Source organism: Electrona antarctica, assembly GCF_951216825.1.
Source record: "Electrona antarctica genome assembly, chromosome: 22".
NCBI classification, from domain to species: Eukaryota; Metazoa; Chordata; class Actinopteri; order Myctophiformes; family Myctophidae; genus Electrona; species Electrona antarctica.
In genome coordinates, this window is record NC_136805.1 from 37278741 (window position 1) to 37298153 (window position 19413).

A 19413-nucleotide genomic window follows, 5' to 3' on the forward strand; every position below is an offset into this window, starting at 1 on the left:
CTGATCAAAACCATGGACAGCGCCGTGGATTCGGAGAGAATAAGGAAGAGTGTTGGCCCGTAAACAAGGTAGTGAATGGCTGCGCCAAGGGGCCAGTGAGGCTATTTAACGTTGAAGCACTGGGCCCTAGTGGTAGGAGGAGGGACTACAGGCCGACCCGTGGATTCATGACCGGGAAACCCCGTGCAGCTGGGCTTTAACATTGAGCGCTCGGTTGCACTTCCGCATTTGACCACCAAAATTTGGTGGTCAAATGCGGAAGTAAACGTTCTGAGACGGTACTTCCGGCTGTCTTCCGGGTGCTTCAAAACGCCACTGAGCAACTTCCACTGACATGAATAGCTGGGGGGGCGGAGCTTCGCGCCAGTTCAGTCTCTATCCTTGTATATACTATATGGGCTGCGCGCACGCAAAACATGTCCTGGAGCGCTGAGCCTATAGCAAAAATGGATTTTAGCGATCGAGTTTTATATCATTAACCCATTTAGACCTGAGGACGATTCTACAAATGGCTTCTAAATCCTGACAGTTCTCTGAAAAACCCATGTTTCTATGTCAGTGTAGTGGTGCTTAAACATTCTCATGTCAAGGTCCCCAAAAATCTATGTATTTGGCCGCCTACCCCCCCATTGTGAAAATATGTTGTTCCAGGGACCCCCCCAGAAGCAAAGATTTGAGTTAAAAACGTTCGCTCTGAAAGAATATATATCCAAACGATTTAAAAAAAATAGCGGACCTACAAGCTCGTAGCACGGCACTCGACACACACGCGCTACGAGCTTGTAGATCTGATATTTTTCTATTTTTTAAATATTTTTTATGCCACATTTTGTAACCCATTTTTCACCCCTGTGTCAATTATCTAATGTGGCTCTGCTATTTTTCAATACTTAAAAGTATAACATAATGCTTTAAAACACCAAAGGGGGTTCCCGTCCGGAATGGGATAAAAAGGACCTCAGCCTCAGTCTTATACACGTCTGAGGCGCCCCCCGCGGTTTTATTTGAGAGGTAATCCTTAGCATCCTAAGTGTTATAAAACACGTCAGGCGGGCACGGTGCTATTTTAGGCTGACACACGGTGTGTCAGAGAGAATGCCAGCCGTGCGGGCTGACAGACGATGCGATGCGAGGAGGAGGGGGGGGAGGGGAGAGACACGGGGAGGACAGAGAGCTATCAGTTCACACGCAGGAGTGGCTTATATAGCGTTATCAATCAGGGGCGCGCCACCACCGGACTGCGTTCCCCCCCTTTAACCCATTCTGGACGGTGAAACCCCTTTTGGTGTTTTTAAGCATTATGTTATACTTTAGCTATTGAAAAATAGCAGATCTACAAGCTCATAGCGCGTCACCGAGTGCCGCGCTATGAGCTTGTAGGTCTGCTATTTTTGGAAAAAGAATCGTGAAAATGTGGCGCAAATCTTTGAATATATATTATTTTCCCAGCGGACGTTTTCTCACTCATATCTTCGCTTCTGGGGGTTGTTATGGAACAGCATATGTTGAGATGGGGACCATAGGCCAAATACAGATAATTCTAGGGGTCAAACTTTTTTTTGAGTGGTGCAACCACTCCAAGGAACAGCAATGTCTGTGACTATGTATGTGACTATGAGTACCAGTAGGGGCAAAAGTGGCACTGTTGTGCCAGAAACAGAGAGAGAGAGAGATAGTGCTGCACTGGTGCCTGCTAATGAGAGAGAGAGGGGGGGGGGGGGGGGGGGGGGGCAGGGGGAGAGCACCACTCAGAGCACCACTCAGTTCACACGGTTGTGATTTTTTTGTGAACTTTTGGGATTTAGAAGACTTTTTTTTCGTCTCAGGTCTAAATGGGTTAATGTGCCGCCGTGTTGTCCAGAAAACAAATGCTAACTACTTAGCGTAATTAGCCGCGGACGAGCAACGGCGCAATCAATTATGCCCTTTGTCGCTTTGATTAGTCCCTTTCATGTCAACCGCTGCTGAATAGCCTGTGAAAAGGGCACCTCTCTCTCACTCTCTCTCTCTCTGTCTCTCTCTCTGTCTTTCCCTCTCTTTTCCTCCCCAAGGTATCTCCATTGAGCATCCAGTCCGCTCCAGACTCTGTAACTCTGAGCGTGTACAAATGGTTACACGCTCAGAGTTAAATAAAAAAAAACGGAGGATTTTTAACGGTGTAGATTAGGGTCCTAGAGATAAAAAAATAAAAGGGTATCAAATGGAGGTTTGTGACTTAACCCATTTAGGCCTAACGTCGAAAATTAAAAAAAATGTCTTCAAAATCCTGACAGTTTTCTGAAAAATCAGTGGTGCTCAATATTTCATGTCAAGGACCCCAAAAATGATATGTAATATGCCTCCGCCGCCCCCCCATCTGACATTATGTTGTTCCAGGGACCTCCCCAGAAGCAAAGATTTGAGTTAAAAATGTTCACTCTGTAATAATATATATTCAAAGATTTGAGGCACATTTTCACGGTTTTTCAAAAATAGCAGACCTACAAGCTCATAGCGCGCCACTCGGTGCCACGCTATGAGCTTGTAGATCTGCTATTTTTTCAATTGCTAAAGTATAACATAATGCTTTTAAAAACACCAAAAGGGGTTCCCGTACAGAATGGGCTAATTCATCAAAATGGAGAGCATTGACATTACAAAGGTTGCCAGGTCTGATAGCTCTTTTCAGGGGGACATGTCTCTCTCTCTCTCCAGCCTCTCACTGCATGTTATCTTTCCCCATAGGCCTCCTCATGCAGCCTCTCTGTGGGGCTCACGCTGTGCAAGCTCCTATACCCACTGGTGGGTATAGGAGTACTATAGGAGTACTGTACTGTACCTAACTGAGTACTGTACTTAACTGTACTTAACCCATTTAGACCTGAGAACAGATTCTACAAATGCCTTCGTCGTCGACCTTTTAAGCGTCATACAAAGCCAACTCGAGTCGTGACAAATCATGACAATAAACACAATATTTTGGACCAAACAAATAATTACAAAGAAGAAAAACAAGAGTGTTGTAACCTGCCGTTTTCTTCTTATTTTTAATTATTTGTTCGGCCCGAAAAATTGTGTGTGTTGTCATGATTTGTCACAACCCCAGTTGGCTTTGTACGAGGCTCAAAAGGTCTTTAAATAAATACTTTTTGAAATGTCTATGAGGAAAATGAACGGGGAATCATTTCCTGGGCCCTGGTAGGGGTCGGGACTGCGACGCTCTATAGTCTCTAACCCTGAGAACTGAGGCCAATTCTACAAAATGTCTTTAAACCCATTTTGGGCGGGAACCCCTTTTGGTGTTTTAAACATTTAGCTATTGAAAAATAGCAGATCTACAAGCTCGTAGCGCGCCACCGAGTGGCGCGCTACGAGCTTGTAGGTCTGCTATTTTTGAAAATCGTGAAAATATTTATTTCAGAAAACTGGAGGATTTAGAAGAACTTTTTTAAATTTCGAGGTCAGGCCTAAATGGGTTAAATCCTAGCATTTTCCTGAAAAACGTATTTGCTAGATCAGTGGTGCTGAAATGTTTTCATGTCAAGGACACCCACAATTATATGTTTTATGTTTTATGAGATTATGTATTTGGTCGCCCGACCGGCATCTCAAAACATTTAGTCCCAGCAGGGACCCCCAGAAGCAACTAAAACGACTAAAACTAGACTAAACACCAAGACATTCCAGGTGACTAAAATGTGACTAAAACTAAATGAAAACTATTCAAGAGACTATGACTAAAACTAAAATCAAAATTTGCTGCCAAGAACAACACTGTATTCAGTGTATTGTATCCTGCCATAGAGGAGCCCCCACCGGGAGGACACACTACTGTATGTTGTTATCCTGCCATAGAGGAGCCCCCACCGGGAGGACACACTACTGTATGTTGTTATCCTGCCGTAGAGGAGCCCCCACCGGGAGGACACACTACTGTATGTTGTTATCCTGCCATAGAGGAGCCCCCACCGGGAGGACACACTACTGTATGTTGTTATCCTGCCATAGAGGAGCCCCCACCGGGAGGACACACTACTGTATGTTGTTATCCTGCCATAGAGGAGCCCCCACCGGGAGGACACACTATGTTGTTATCCTGCCGTAGAGGAGCCCCCACCGGGAGGACACACTACTGTATGTTGTTATCCTGCCATAGCGGAGCCCCCACCGGGAGGACACACTACTGTATGTTGTTATCCTGCCATAGAGGAGCCCCCACCGGGTTAGGGTTGAGCACCTCTGGTATACTACTACTCCTGTTCACCACCCTATAGCTCAGAAGCTTGTGTGAGCTTCTGCTATTTTCTAAAGCATTTCGAAACATTCTTACTTTCTGGTGCTGTAAGTGTATTTGGAGGGTGTATACTCCTGTACTTTTCCTCCAGTAATATTATGGATGCAGAGAGAGTGGAGAGAGTGTTCCCATATTGTGGTGTTGCTACTTTTATACAGTGGTGGAAAAAGTAAAAGTACCAATACTGCAATTTAGAACTACTTCGTTACAAGTAAAAGTACGGAATTGAAAATGTACTTGAGTAAAAGTACAAACGTATCGGCATCAAAATGTACTTAAAGTACTAAAAGTAAAAGTTCTCATTGTGCAGAATGTGCCAATTCACAAGTTCAAACTGTTTACAAAATCTATTGAAAATAGCAGAGTTTGTTTTCTAATCAAAATTAAAATCCCCAAAGTAACTAGTAACAAATAATTGTAGTGGAGTAAAAGTAAAACATTTGGCTCTGAGATGTAAAAGTATTGGAAATTGGAAATACTCAAGTAAAGTAAAAAAGACCTCAAAATCGTACTTAATTACAGCACTTAAGTACAAGTACTTAGTTACTTTCCACCACTAGCTTTCATACTACTTTTATAAAAAAAGTTCTTCTTCCTCCACTGGTGAACAGCCAAGCGCTTCTTGCCGGTTATTATCGGTCCTTTCCTTCAGCTCATTCAGGGCTTCGACTCGCTCCGAGGTGAGCTCGCCAAATATCTTATTCATCCCTTTCTCCCCGTTCACCCATCATATTCTGTTGACACGGCAATCGGCGGAGATTTCCCTATATGCCCGCTGCTCGCCATCCGTCTTCATCCGACAGCTGCGAGCGTGAGTTCACGTTACTGTATGGGGCAGTATAGAATATGATTCATTGCTCAGCCTCTCCTCGGGTGATAAATGTGTGCAGCTGAGGGGATCCAGCCCCATCTTCTAATGGCGTAACCCCCAGTCATTAATCCGTCACGACCGGGAAAGCATCTGTGTCATTTTTAGATTGATGTTTTTTTATTGCTGTATACATGTATTTATTGTATATTTAGCAATAGCAACATGTCTGTGTTTTTCACAGTGCTTTAGAATAGTGCATGGTTCTCAAAAATGGCAGATATACAAGCTCACAAAGCGTCACTTCGTGCCGCGATGCGAGCTTGTACATCTGCTATTTTTTAGTGTCTATAATTTTGTTAAAAAAAAAATTTCTTTTTTTTTTACACACAAATCTTCCACCAATTAAATACATATTATATATTTTTTTTTTGAGGGGGGTCCTTGACAGTTTGAGAACCACTGATTCAGATTCTCATTTAGGGATATAGCCCCTTGAGATGCAGCATTTCATTTTCGAGGGGGTCCCTCGTTTTAGAAGGCATTTGTAGAATCTGCTTCAGGTCTTAGTGGGTTAAGGAAAAATGATTCTGGGTCGGTCGGGGGATTGGAGGGGAAGGGTGGGGGGCGGGGTTCGGACGGGTCGGTACTGACACAGGTGAATAAGCGGGCAAATGATTAACGATGACATCATGGCTTCGTGTTGACGCGGCGAGCCGAGAGAGCTCGACACGAGTAGCGGCGCGCGCACACACACACACACACACACACACACACACACACACACCCACACAGTCACACACACAGTCACACACACACACACAGATAACCACCTTGAAGGTAGGCTTGTGAGTTATGACCGCCATTATGGAACTAACTGACCCTCTGACTTTGTGACTGACCACCACTCAGCGCAGGGGAAGGTGATGACAGTTACAGAGACTGGGTGACTGACCACCGCTTATCACAGGGGGGGGGGGGGGGGGGGGAGGACAGTTTCGGAGAAGTAAAGCACATTTTTATTTTTTTTAAACCTACTGTCCCTATTCGGGGGTTAAATGTTTGCGTAAATAGCCGATCTAATATTGGTTTTGTTAGTCCATTGGGGCCAATAAGGAGTGTCGGCTTCACCCGGCTGATGGCTGCTCAGACGCTTATGATAAGCCCTCAGTGGAGAGTAGTTCTAGGTTGTTAGAAGTGTCTTGCTCTGGGACAATAAGCGCAGATTCACACTATGGTCCCCAGGGTGTGCACTCGGGATCACTTGGCAGATGTTGTGGTATAGTGTGAATGCTGCGTACCGTTCCCCGGAGCGGATCACCCAACCGGTCCCTGGACCGCATGGAGGTGTATAGTCTCGGGACCGATTGAAGTGTACTCTGATACGGATCGATGCAATGTGTGAAAGCATTGGGTGCAGTTGGCCTGCGGGGACCAGGCAATCGTGTTCGGGAACAGCTTGAATCAAATGGTCTCTTAATAATAATAATAATAATAATAATAATAGCTCAGATTTATATAGTGCTTTTCTAAGTTCCCAAGGCGCTTTACATAAAACACTAGGAACACGCTTTAATTCAAGAAAACGAGAAAAACAAAGCAAAGCAAGTAAAATATCAGTGCTAGGTTAACCCATTCTGGGCGGGAACCCCTTTTGGTGTTTTAACTAAGCATTATGTTATACTTTAGCTATTGAAAAAATAGCAGACCTACAAGCTCGTAGCGCGCCACCGAGTGGCGCGCTACGAGCTTGTAGGTCTGCTATTTTTGAAAAATCGTGAAAATGCGGCACAAATCTTTGAATATATATTCTTTCAGAAGACTTTTTTTAATTTATTTCGACGTCAGGCCTAAATGGGTTAAAAACATAAAAGGCTAAGCAAGGGATGGATATGGGGGGGGGGAGACATCTTAACTCATTCATCGCCACCAGGGGGCGCCAAAAGGCCCAGACCGCCACCATATATATTTTCTTTTATTTTATATATATATATTATTTTTTTTACCATGTTATAAAACACGAAAAACACGTCCTTGGCGCTCCAGGACATCATGAAAAAGAAGTTAAATAAGTCCTTGGCGACCATTGAGTTTTAACCAGAAAGCTATGGGGAAAGCTATCTTGAAGAGGTGGGTTTTGAGTGAGGTTTTGAAGGAGAGGAGGAGGAGGGAGGGAGGAGGAAGGAAACTCTGAGATGATTGGGGGGGGGGAGTAGTGCATTCCACATCTTGAAAAAAGTGTTTTAAAGTTTTTTTTTAATGATTTGTTTTTTTGCGTTTGTCGTTCCATGGTCATCATCAGGAGGAGATCAGTCCCCTGGAGAACGCCATGGAGACCATGCAGCTGACCACGGAGAAGATCAGCACCATCGTCCAGAGGCACCTCAACGACCCCAACCTGCCCATCAACCCTCTGTCCATGCTGCTCAACGGCATCGTGGACCCCGCCGTCATGGGCGGCTTCGCCAACTACGAGAAGGTAGAGCGACACCTTTAACCCCGTTTGAGACCTGAGCTCGATTCTACAAAATGTCTTCTAAATCCTGACATATATGTATTTGGCCGCCGACCCCCCCATCTGAAAATATGTTGTTCCAGGGACCTCCCCAGAAGCAAAGATTTGAGTTTGTAGCAGACTTGTAGATCTGCTATTTTTCAATAGCTAAAGCATAACATAGTCATAGTGCTTAAAACACCAAAAGGGGTTCCCGCCCAAAAGGGGTTAAAGGATTATGTTATACTTTATCTGCTTTTTTTTTTCTTTATCATGAAAATGTGGCGCAAATCTTTGACTATATTCTTTCAGAGCGAACGTTTTTAACTCAAATATTTGCTTCTTCCAACAACCCTGGAACTTATATTCCTGATTATAGATCAGAGTAGAATATTGAATGAGATTCTGTTCTATTAACACTTCTATTCACGAGTTGCCCGAATTAATAGAACACATTCCCTGCGATTCGTGAGTTGCCCGAGTTGTGTTTTCATTGTTTAATCCACGTTTTTAAGTCATACGGTCAATCCACCGGACAGAATGGGATATATGAGACGCGTTTTGATGACGTCATCGCAAAAACGTCCGTCGCGCCGGCGTGCAAAGGGTTCTGGGAAATTGAGTCCCCATTGTTTACAATGGAGAGTCTGCCGGAGGAACAAGCCTACAATACAACAAGCGAATACACCGTTTTAAAGTGGATTTTCATGACAAGCAACTCGGCGGTCGGTGCACTGGCTGTTCAAAGGTAACTTTAATCATATAGGCAGTCTAGCCTGAAAGACGGCCGTAAATTGTCGGCATTAACCCATTTTGGGCGGGAACCGCTTTTGGTGTTAGCATTATGTTATGCTTTAGCTATTGAAAAATAGCAGATCTACAAGCTCATAGCGCGCCACCGAGTGGCGCGCTATGAGCTTGTAGGTCTGCTATTTTTGAAAAATCGTGAAAATGCGGCACAAATCTTTGAATATATATTCTTTCAGAAGACTTGTTTTTTATTTCGACGTCAGGCCTAAATGGGTTAAAGCTGTTAAATTATAGAATAGAATGGAACATTTTCACCTTTCAATGGGAACAGAAGATGCAAGGTCCACACATTGCAGAGTACATATATCTGTTCCTATATTCTCCGTAAAGAAAAAGAAAAAAAAATGTCTAGAAGGCTTTTTCAGGCTATTTGAGTGTTAAATCCGCCCACCTCAGCAAGTTCACAAAATGTCAAACACCGCCAGTCCGCCTTTATGTTTTCGGCCCGCGCGTTCGCCAGGTTCTCTCTCGTTCACGGCTCGCTGCAAAGCTTTTCAAAGCAACCTCCTCCTCCTCCTGGAAACTTCATGCATATTCCATGAGCCCTAGCGAGCTCCGAGCATGGCATCGTGCCAATCGGGACATTTGTTTTCATCATCGTCACCCCCGCTGCCCGCGCATTGTTTGCCTCGTAAATGTCATATAGGCCATTAGGAAGCGGTGTTCATTTTGATGTGAGCGCGCGGTGGGGCCCCTCCCCCCCTCGCTGAGAAGCCTCCTACTGTACATGTACTGTACGCGTTCCGCCTAATTTATGCCCTCTCGCACGACTGTCTGGAAATAGACGATTTTACAGGTTCACAACGCGCCGCATCCACAGCGATGTGCTGTGAGCTTGTGAATCGGCTACGTCCGCCTGCACAACAAAGTTATAAATCTGGCTTTATCCCATTCTGGGCGGGAACCCCTTTTGGTGTTTTAACTAAGCATTATGTTATACTCTAGCTATTAAAAAATAGCAGATCTACAAGCTCATAGCGCGCCACTCGGTGGCGCGCTACAAAATCGTGAAAATGATCTTTGAATATATATTCTTTCAGAGCGAACGTTTTTTTTTATTTCGACGTCAGGCCTAAATGGGTTATTATCCCCGGTACAGTTTCGATCCTCTAGGTTTTTTTTTTCTTCCCCCCCAGTGGTTTATGGGTTAGGCGTCGCACGTGAGCGCCACGGCAGCTCATCTGTGAGAGGAATTACACTCTCTTACCTCTGGTGTGTTTGCCACCTATAAAACATGGAGTCACAGGCGGTCGGTTGGTTTGCCATTATTATGTATCAGTGCTTTGGAACCATTTCATTTCTTATGGAGATGAACCGAGACGGAGGAAGTGTGCGTTTGTGTGAATCTTACTCCCTCTCTCTCTCTCTCTCTCTCTCTCTCTCTCTCTCTCTCTCTCTCTCTCCCCCCTACAGGCCTTCTTCAATGACAAGTACATGCAGGATCACCCAGAAGACCTGGAGAAGATCGACAAGCTGAAGGACCTTATCGCCTGGCAGGTGAGAGTGAGACTGGTGCACTGGACGACAATCTTGTGTGTGTGAGTGTGTGTGTGTGTGTGTGTGTGTGTGTGCGTGCGTACGTGCGTACGTGCGTGCGTGCGTGCGTGCGTACGTGCGTGCGCGCGTGCGATACGATCTGTATGCTGTACAGTGTACAGTATATCCACCTGGGCCATGCTGAAGAGTGTAAATTACTTTTCGTGTCGCCTATGTGGACGCATTTCAGTCTGAAAAGGTGTGTGTGAGAGTGAGAGTGTGGATATACATTACATTTCTGGGTGTCAAGTGGTTTTCCCAAGTCCCATTTTCTCTGTGTGTGCGTGTGTGTGTGTGTGTGTGTGTGTGTGTGTGTGAGTGTGTGTGTGTGTGAGTGTGTGTAAAATAGGAGCTATATATATACACACCTGGGCCATGCTCAATAGTGTAAATTACTTTTCATGGTCGTACAGTATGTGTGGTGGCATTTACGACTGAAGAGGTGTCTCACCTTACTAAAGCGCAGCGTCCGAAGAAAAGCTTGAAGCTCGCATGCAACGTGTCACAGACGGAACGCTCTCGCAGAAGAGGTCGCATAACAGCGCCGTCGGTGTCGAGGGGGGGCTGGGGGGGGGACTCTCGCTCCGTCGGTGTGAGGGGGGGGCTGGGGGGGGGACTCTCGCTCTGTCGGTGTGAGGGGGCTGGGGGGGGGACTCTCGCTCCGTCGGTGTGAGGGGGGGGGCTGGGGGGGGGACTCTCGCTCCGTCGGTGTGAGGGGGCTGGGGGGGGGACTCTCGCTCCGTCGGTGTGAGGGGGGGGGCTGGGGGGGGGGGGGACTCTCGGTGTGAGGGGGGACTCTCGCTCCCTCAGGTGCGGGGGAAAGCAAGCCGCTAACTGTAACTAAACGGAGCGGGGGGAAATCTGTGTCAAAAAGTTCAGTGGGTACAATCGTGTGTGCGTGTGTGTGTGTGCGTGTGTATGCGTGTCTATGCGTGTGTGTTTGTGTGGAGTGGAAGGTTGCTGAAGCAAGCATAGAGAGAGAACGAGAGATGATGAAGGTTTTGCGTGCGCTGCACCCACCTCCCCACACACACACACACACACACACACACACACACACACACACACACACACACACACACACACACACACACAACCCCCGCAGGGCTGGGAGGAGGAAGTGCATACACAGCAAGACAAGAGGCAGTGCATGGTGGTAAAATAAAAGTACTTACATTGTTTTATATACCGGTAGGTATCAATAATATACTACTAACAGTACAAATGTGTTGGCGTCAAGAAGATATACTTCTAAGTAAGTACTATAAGCCAAATAATACTATTACCAAAAGTAATTGGCAGGGAGAAAATAATGCTCAAAATTGTACTTTAGTATACCGTACTTTTTTTAAATGTCTTTATTCAAGGAGAAGTACAGAGTTATATAAGTTTACATAATTATTGTTAGGTTAAGTACTGTACTGGAGTAAATGTACTTTCGTTACGCACACACCCGTACGCCTGATTTAGGATGGAAATACAGAATGTTTGTGTATATGCGTAATACCGACTTGCGAGTATAATATCAGGGGCATATAACCCATGTAGACCTGACGTCGAAATAAAAAAAAAGTCTTCTGAAAGAATATATATTCAAAGATGTGTGCCGCATTTTCACGATTTTTCAAAAATAGCAGACCTACAAGCTCGTAGCGCACCACTCGGTGGCGCGCTATGAGCTTGTAGATCTGCTATTTTTCAATAGCTAGTTTAAGTATAACATAATGCTTAGTTAAAACACCAAAAGGGGTTCCCGCCCAGAATGGGATAAACGATCAAACACACCACACAATATCCATGTGGTTCTTTCTCACTTTCACCGTGGCTCTTGGATCAATGATCTGGTTTACAATTTAGGCATTTAGCAGAGTAAGCAAGAACAAAACTACTGTACATCAAATAAATAATAATATAACAGTGGAATATCTATATAATGAAATTATGCGTATACACTATAGAGTGCTATGTCTACAAAAATGCTATCTAAATGTCTCGGAGCCATAGAGTAGAATCGGCTCAACGGTCGTCCTAAGTATTTTTACTTTTAACATCTTACTAAGCTGGGATGACCAGATCTTATGCATGTCATTGCAGGCTGACCAGGCCATACCCTTCCTAGTTTGAAAGTCCTTTTGGGAAGAAGATATATATGAACCCAAATACTTGTAGTCATCAACCCCGTTCAGAGGAGTGTTGTTAAGTGTTTCTATAATGTGGTTATTGTTGGAAGCCTTGGAGGTGTCAGCTGGTGTTGTGCGGAGCAGTTCCTGGGCCTGTGTGGCAAAGGGCCGCCGGGACTTGAGACGTGTGCGCTGAATAATAAGATCAACTACTTGTAATGTTGTTTCCAACTAACCATCTCAACAATGCGAGCACAAATACACAATGTGTGCCCAGTGCCCACTCTGCACTCCAGGATAATCATCAGTATTACACGGGAGGACATGTTTTTCATGCCTCATGTTCGGTTTCCATGGTTATGAACACACAAACGGGGGTTCGGATACACATGGGAGCTCCTTGTGCCTGTCAGTTCAGTCCCCACAGAAAGGAGAAATTAATTTCATTTTGGTTTGGAGGAGAGTAGCTTTTTGTTTTCGGCTGTTTCAAAAAATAAATAGGTCATCTTGGCACTCTGTCGTCGTCTCCTGGTGAACTCATCTGATTATGAATAATCTTCTCTCCCTGCCAAGCGCTTGTTCTTAGCCTCCTGGAGCGTTGCGTTGCAGAAATGCATCCGTCTCATTTCCTCACAGCCGTGTGTCTTTTTGACACAGCCATTTCCTAAGAAATGTTGAGCTCAGAACGAACAGATTTGGCCATTTTTGTTAGGTTGGTATTAGTAGCCTTGCCGAGCCATGAGGCCCATAGGGGGCAGGTGCCTATCTCCGGTTTCTGTAGCGTGAGGCAGCTTGATGTACAAGTACACCCCCTGGACATGACGCTAGTATGTCGCAGGGACTTACCCCCAATCCAACCCTTGATGCTGAGTGTCAAGCAGGGAGGCACTGGGTCCCATTTTTTAGAGTCTTTGGTATGACCCAGCCGGGGATCGAACCCCGACCTCCCAGTATCAGGGCGGACACTCTAACCACAAGGCCACTGAGCTGGTATGGTATCATAATAATATGATACCATATAATGATATGATTGGTTAGCTTATTGTGGGCCAGCAAATGTTAGAAATTCACCAACCGGGGTGGAATATGATATCGGACACATCGGTCACATGACTATAGAGATCTTACTCCTACAGATCAAAATCTGTAGGAGTAATATGCCGTAGGAGTAAGACATGTGCAACCCCAAAAAAAGCCTCCTGGTGGCGCTACGACAGGCCCATGTGGAACATCTGGGGTAGATGTTGTTCTCTGGCATCCAAGGGAGTGTGTGTGCACCTTAGAGTATATATGAATAGAGACGGCACCGGATATCTCCTCCCATCCACTTGCATTAAGTTGCTCAAAAGCGCATGAGGCGATTTCACTCAAGAACAGAGTGCATTCTGGGATGGATTTGCCCCAAACACATGAACGCGCTGCCCGTTGACTATCATTGCACGCGTTCACGTATGAAACAGCGGCGTTCACGTATGAAACAGCGTTCACGTGTCGTCATGAACGTGCACAATGATAGTCAATGGACAAGCGCGTTCATGTGTTTGGCCCAGCGCTGCAATACCAAATTCGGCCACTATGTCCATTTCTCCTCAGGGTTTCCTCCGGGTGCCGTCTCTATTCATATATACTCTAAGGTGTGCACACTGTTATATGTCGATCAGGCCAACGGTGCCGGAGATTAGCTGCCCACGGACGGACAGACGGACGGACGGACGGGGTGCAACACATGCCTGGCGGAGACAATAATGCAAAGCCCAACCATTATGGCTAAGGATGGAGCTCGTTAATTTTGATTGATAACGAGCACCTTCTCGATCAGGATTATCGAGCCGGGTTCTTATCGAGCCCCCGTGTCGAGCATTTTCTATTATTTTGTGGAAAGACTAGATACAACAATAAATTATCTTCTTTTTTTTTCGGCCAGTTGTGAGTGACTGTTAGTGTGTGGCTGACCACCATCTAAAATTAAATGAAGATGAGAAAAGTAAAAAAATTGTTTTGCCTATCATTAAAACAACCATTTATTTGTGCAATAATGACTATATTATGAATAATACTGTAATAATTACGATAACATCTCCATGCATGTTCAGCTCTTTATAAATAAAAAGTTCATATTTATTTAACCAGAACAAAATATCATTTGCACTACATTTTACTAGGGCCTTCAAATACAGTACTTTTCTAACAGATGGACGGCAATTGACCTTTTTTTACTTTTGGAATATAATATTGGAGAAACTGTTAACACCTTGCTTGCCCGGAACTATTTCATCCATGTGCCCCATTATGATCGTTTTAAGATTTTCGTTTTCGTCAGCTAAACAGGCAGGGAACATTTTCGATGACGTGTCACTGTTTGACATGTGATCGGATTGGGCAACAAGCGCTCCTAGGCTGTGGAGCGAAGCGATCGGTTTTGATATCATTAATCTCCGTCCTATTTATCAATCTCCGGCTTGGGCACTTGACCATGACCTTGACGGAGAACTCCGCCCCGGGCCTCCATGGTGTTAAATGCTGAATAAGTAGACATTGATAAAGGTTGAAAAGCACTGCCCTATAGCACCTCAACTATCCCTATGAACCACTGAAGAGAAGAAGCACAGTTTGTTGTGTGTGTATGCTCGATAGCAGGCTTGATAAGCCCAAAGCTTATTGATACCGGGTGCTCAATAAGCTTCTTATTGCCTTTTTTTCGGGTATCGGATTTCGAGCGCCATCCCTAATTATGGGATGTGTGAGACAGATACAAATGCGATACTTAGAAGGCTGCTTTCTTATTAATACAGATAACTCTCATTAAAGAATATTAATGTATTTATTTTAGTATTAAATAAGGGTTAACCCATTTTGGGCGGGAACCCCTTTTGGTGTTAGCGTTATGTTATGCTTTAGCTATTGAAAAATAGCAGATCTACAAGCTCATAGCGCGCCACTCGGTGGCGCGCTACGAGCTTGTAGGTCTGCTATTTTTGAAAAATCGAAGAACGACTGACATAGAAACATAGCTTTTTCAGAAAACTGTCAGGATGTAGAAGACATTTTTAGAATCTGATCTCATGTCAAAATGGGTTAAAGGGCTTTAGATTCCGATAGCAATCATTGCTGTAGTAGAGTGTGTGAGTGTGTTCAGTAACCAGGGTCTTCCCATCTATCCAGTTCTTTAATAAAAAAAGTTTATTTGAAAACAGTATAAAATAGTCATTACAGAGTTAAGAGAATAGCAAAGTAAATAAATAAAAAGAAGATAATAAAAGCACAGTGCAGCACAACAAAGGATCCCAAAACTGAAGAGTTGCAGCAGACTTGCAGTTTTTCTGGGAGTGTGTTCCAGATATGTGGTGCTGTGCATCAGAAACGGATACGCTGCACGCTTAGTTGTGATTCTGGCAGTGGTGCAAAAAGCACTCGAATGTTTTACTTAAGTAAAAGTATCAATACTGCAATAAGAAATACGTATAAAAACGAGTCGAATTTAAAAATGTACTTGAGTAAAAGTACAAATGTTTTGCCTTCAAAATGTACTTAACCCATTTTGGGCGGGAACCCCTTTTGGTGTTTTAAACATTATGTTACAATTTAGCTATTGAAAAAGAGCAGATCTACAAGCTCATTCGATTTTTGAAAAATAGTGAAAATGCGGCACAAATCTTTGAAAATTGAACATATATTCTTTCAGAAGACTTTTTTGTTTTATCTCGACGTCGTTCTTTTGAAAATTGCGGAAGGTTTCCTTTGTTGTTCGAGTTGTTAAGTATCTTCACCCGGTTTGACCTTAAACTCATTGAGTTGAGCGGGGCCTTTCCTCTGATGCACAGTATGAACACCCTCGTTTTCTCCCTATACTCCAAATCTCTTTACGGAAAAATAACGAGCTATTTTCCGTCGAATATTCACCTATTTTGGCAGAATGGTACGCCCGCAGCATAGGTTTCATTTTGTTAAGAAAGACTTTGAAAAAGACAGGATTCCGTTCTGCATCAGAGAGGTGAATGAAATGTCACACTGCCTTTCTTAACCCGATCTGAATGACCCCAAACCATTGGTAGTAATTAGGAGGATCTCCGTCGAACTTTACAAGTTATGTCTGGGCTTCCAAGTAAAAAAAGACTTGAAAGGGTTCCTTTCTTGGCAGAAGTGTGACGGGGTTTCTGAGGAGGAATGTCTTTCACATTCTGTTGAGTGAGTGTTTTTAAAAAAGAAAACCTTCCCGAGTCAAGACACTGCTTCCTCCGGCACAAAATGAATGATTAAAACTGTCATCCATGGCTCCGACCCCCACGCCACACACACACACACACACACACACGCACACACACACACACACACACACACACACACACACACACACACACACACGCACAGACACACGCGCACACACACACGAAAATAGACGATTTACAAGCTCACAAGCTTGTAAATTGTCTATTTTCGGTAAATCCGGTTGGTCAGAACTCCAACACCAACCCTTAAACCTAAACTTAATGTCACAATGGGTCGCTATGTGACTATTTTCAAAAGATTTTTATACTGTATGTACTACAAGCACATTTTGATACCAATAGCCTATACTTCTGTTCTTTTACTCAAGTACATTTTTAATTGCGGACTTTTACTTGTAACAGAGCATTGCTACATTGCAGTATCGATACTTTTACCTACGTAAAGCGTCAGAGTACTTCTTCCGCCACTGCATTTGGCCCTCATAAGTATAGTAACACAAGTACACACGCGCACGCACACGCGCACACACATCTTTAACCCATTTTGGGCGGGAACCCCTTTTGGTGTTAGCATTATGTTATGCTTTAGCTATTGAAAAATAGCAGATCTACAAGCTCATAGCGCGCCACCGAGTGGCGCGCTACGAGCTTGTAGGTCTGCTATTTTTGAAAAATCGAAGAAGGACTGACATATAGAAACATAGCTTTTTAAGAAAACTGTCAGGATGTAGAAGACATTATTTTTTAGAATCTGATCTCAGGTCAGAACGGGTTAAAGTGATGACTAAAGCAGAGATGTTCTGATGTGAGAACGGCAGATCAGAGGTCTGTCTCTCCTCCTCCTGCCAGAAACACCAGGGCTTGTTTACCTCTCATCCCTAAATGTGTCAGAAGGAGACAAATGAAGGCAAAAAGACACCCCAGTCCAATCAACAGAACTGAACGCACGTCGCACACACACACACACACACACACACACACACACACACACACACACACACACACACACCCAATGAACTCATCTGATAATTAGGTAGGAAAATCAGGTAATGAGCTATGACAATATCTCTGGCACATCATGCGATTCGTCGTGTATGCGCTGTAGTGCGTAAACCCTGGGCGAAGGCCAGTTTTTTTGTATTTTAGAGGTCTTCAACACGGGGTCCGTGACCCATAGGGGGTCCTCAGAGAGAGTTACTTCATGCAGGGGGGGGGGGGGTCAAGTATTGAAGGTTGAGGTTGGTTAAATGTCTGGAATAAACAAAAAATCAGCCACCAAATGCTGATAGTCAATGAAGCTATCTATGACATTTTACCACGATTTACCACCTCTTCAAAACAGACTCCTGTTGTAATTGCCGGATTTCAAGCTCACAACGCGTCGCATCATGGCATGTTGTGACGTGTGTGCTTGTAGATTGCCTATTTTTTGTTGTCTAATAAATACATTTTTAAAAAGAAAACTAGCAGCGGGAAAAACAGAAACGTCTTTAGCTTGGATTTAGAAGTACTTGATAATTGCGAGGTTGTTTTTCTCTAGTGGAGTTTGTTCCGGATATTGTTTGATTAGATAATTAATGTTTCCCAACAACCTGCGGAGAGGATGAGTGCACACGGTCTGGTTTATGGAGTCAGTCATAAATGGAAGCAGACAGTCTGTAACAATAGAGACCCCCCCCCCCCCCCCACAGTGGCCGTTGTGACGGGTAAACACCGACTCCTGAAGGTAATAATAACATTAATTATGTGCGACGGTTGTGTTTGTTTCATTTGAGGTGTTATACCGTGTGCCGTCTCAATGCTGGCTCCCAAATGAAACACGCCCCTATTTAAACCATTCAGGACGGGAACCCCTTTTGGTGTTTTAAAAGCATTAATGTTATACTTTGGCTGTTGAAAAACAGGACAAACCCCTTGAGATGCATCGCAGCATTTTCGACGGGGTCCTCAGGCACAACACAGAAACAATGACAAGAAACAGATCGCACAGCAATTAACAGTAACATCCATAGAAGATACACGTGGCCTCTCTCACTCCATCCCAGGCCTTTCTACATCTGTTACACCAAAAGAATAGTCAATTATATAAAACAAGAGTCAAATAATATAAAACAAGAATCAAAAGCAAGGACAAGTAGATTTGAGCTAATCAAACAAAGACATTTTGAGAACAGGAAATTAAATAATTGATCTAATTGAAGTAGGCAAGTATGTCAAGATGCTCTGCTGTAAAAAAATAAAAAATAAAAGAATAAAGTCCATTCCTGCCCTTTCTGGTTCAAAGTTCCTGTTGCGGTGCAGTAGTGGAGGTACACGTTCTTTTTTGATTGAGTGAATATTGGACTGTATTTGGTTCTGAGATGTATAGTGGAGTAAACCGCAGGTCAAAGAGGACGAAACGCCCATGTTTCCACTTCTCTGCTGACGGATCCGTTCCGCGACGCGCAACCGCTGGATGTTTGTGTGTGCGTTTGTGTGCATGCGTGCGTGGAAGTGTAAATGTCAGCATGTCATCCTCTTTGACCTGAAGTGTGAGCTCTGCGACCTTTCTCATCTTTTGGACGTGTACACTGGAGTTTGAGTACTGAAGCTCAACCGCTTTCTCTAAATGATTTAAAGAATTATGCCAGTGTTTTATGTTCAAAGCGCTGGTAAGAAAGCTCCCATAGCCGAGATGTGTGTGAGTCGGTTGCCAAGCAGAGGTTTAACCATTTCAGCTCTTTATACTTAGTAAACAGACCTTTGTGGAACTATACTTGCTCGGTGTTCACTTTGTACAGCTTGACATTTGACAACAAGCGGTCAATGAACAGATAGATAGCCTGAAAGAACGCTCTCCAAGGACTAGAGAGGCGGAGTCAAACTAGTGCTGGAAACCCGATGCCGGCTCCCTATTGGTTCACCAACTTATAAACCGAGATAGAACATTGAAGCTGCCGCCGCCTGGTGGTCAGATCTGGGATTGCAAGACTTCCGCTTTTAACCCATTTTGACATGAGAACTGATATAAATGAGAACAAATTCTATAAAGTCTTCTAAATCCTGACAGTTTTCAGACAAACTTATGTTGCTATGTCAGTGGTTCTCAAAAATATTTAATGTCAAGGACCCCCAGAATTATCGTTAATTGGCCACACAAACCCTGT

General features: G+C 44.1%; 1 protein-coding gene across 1 annotated transcript in view; it reads left to right on the forward strand.

Moving 5' to 3' along the window:
• dock1 (dedicator of cytokinesis 1) overlaps positions 1 to 19413 on the forward strand; it is a gene marked incomplete at its 5' end in the record, with an annotated part of 409371 nt that overhangs the window by 364988 nt on the left and 24970 nt on the right. The window contains 2 exons of the mRNA XM_079492379.1: positions 7384 to 7560; positions 9799 to 9882. Of these exons, the coding sequence (XP_079348505.1) occupies positions 7384 to 7560; positions 9799 to 9882 (261 nt within the window). The remainder of the gene's footprint in view (positions 1 to 7383; positions 7561 to 9798; positions 9883 to 19413) is intronic.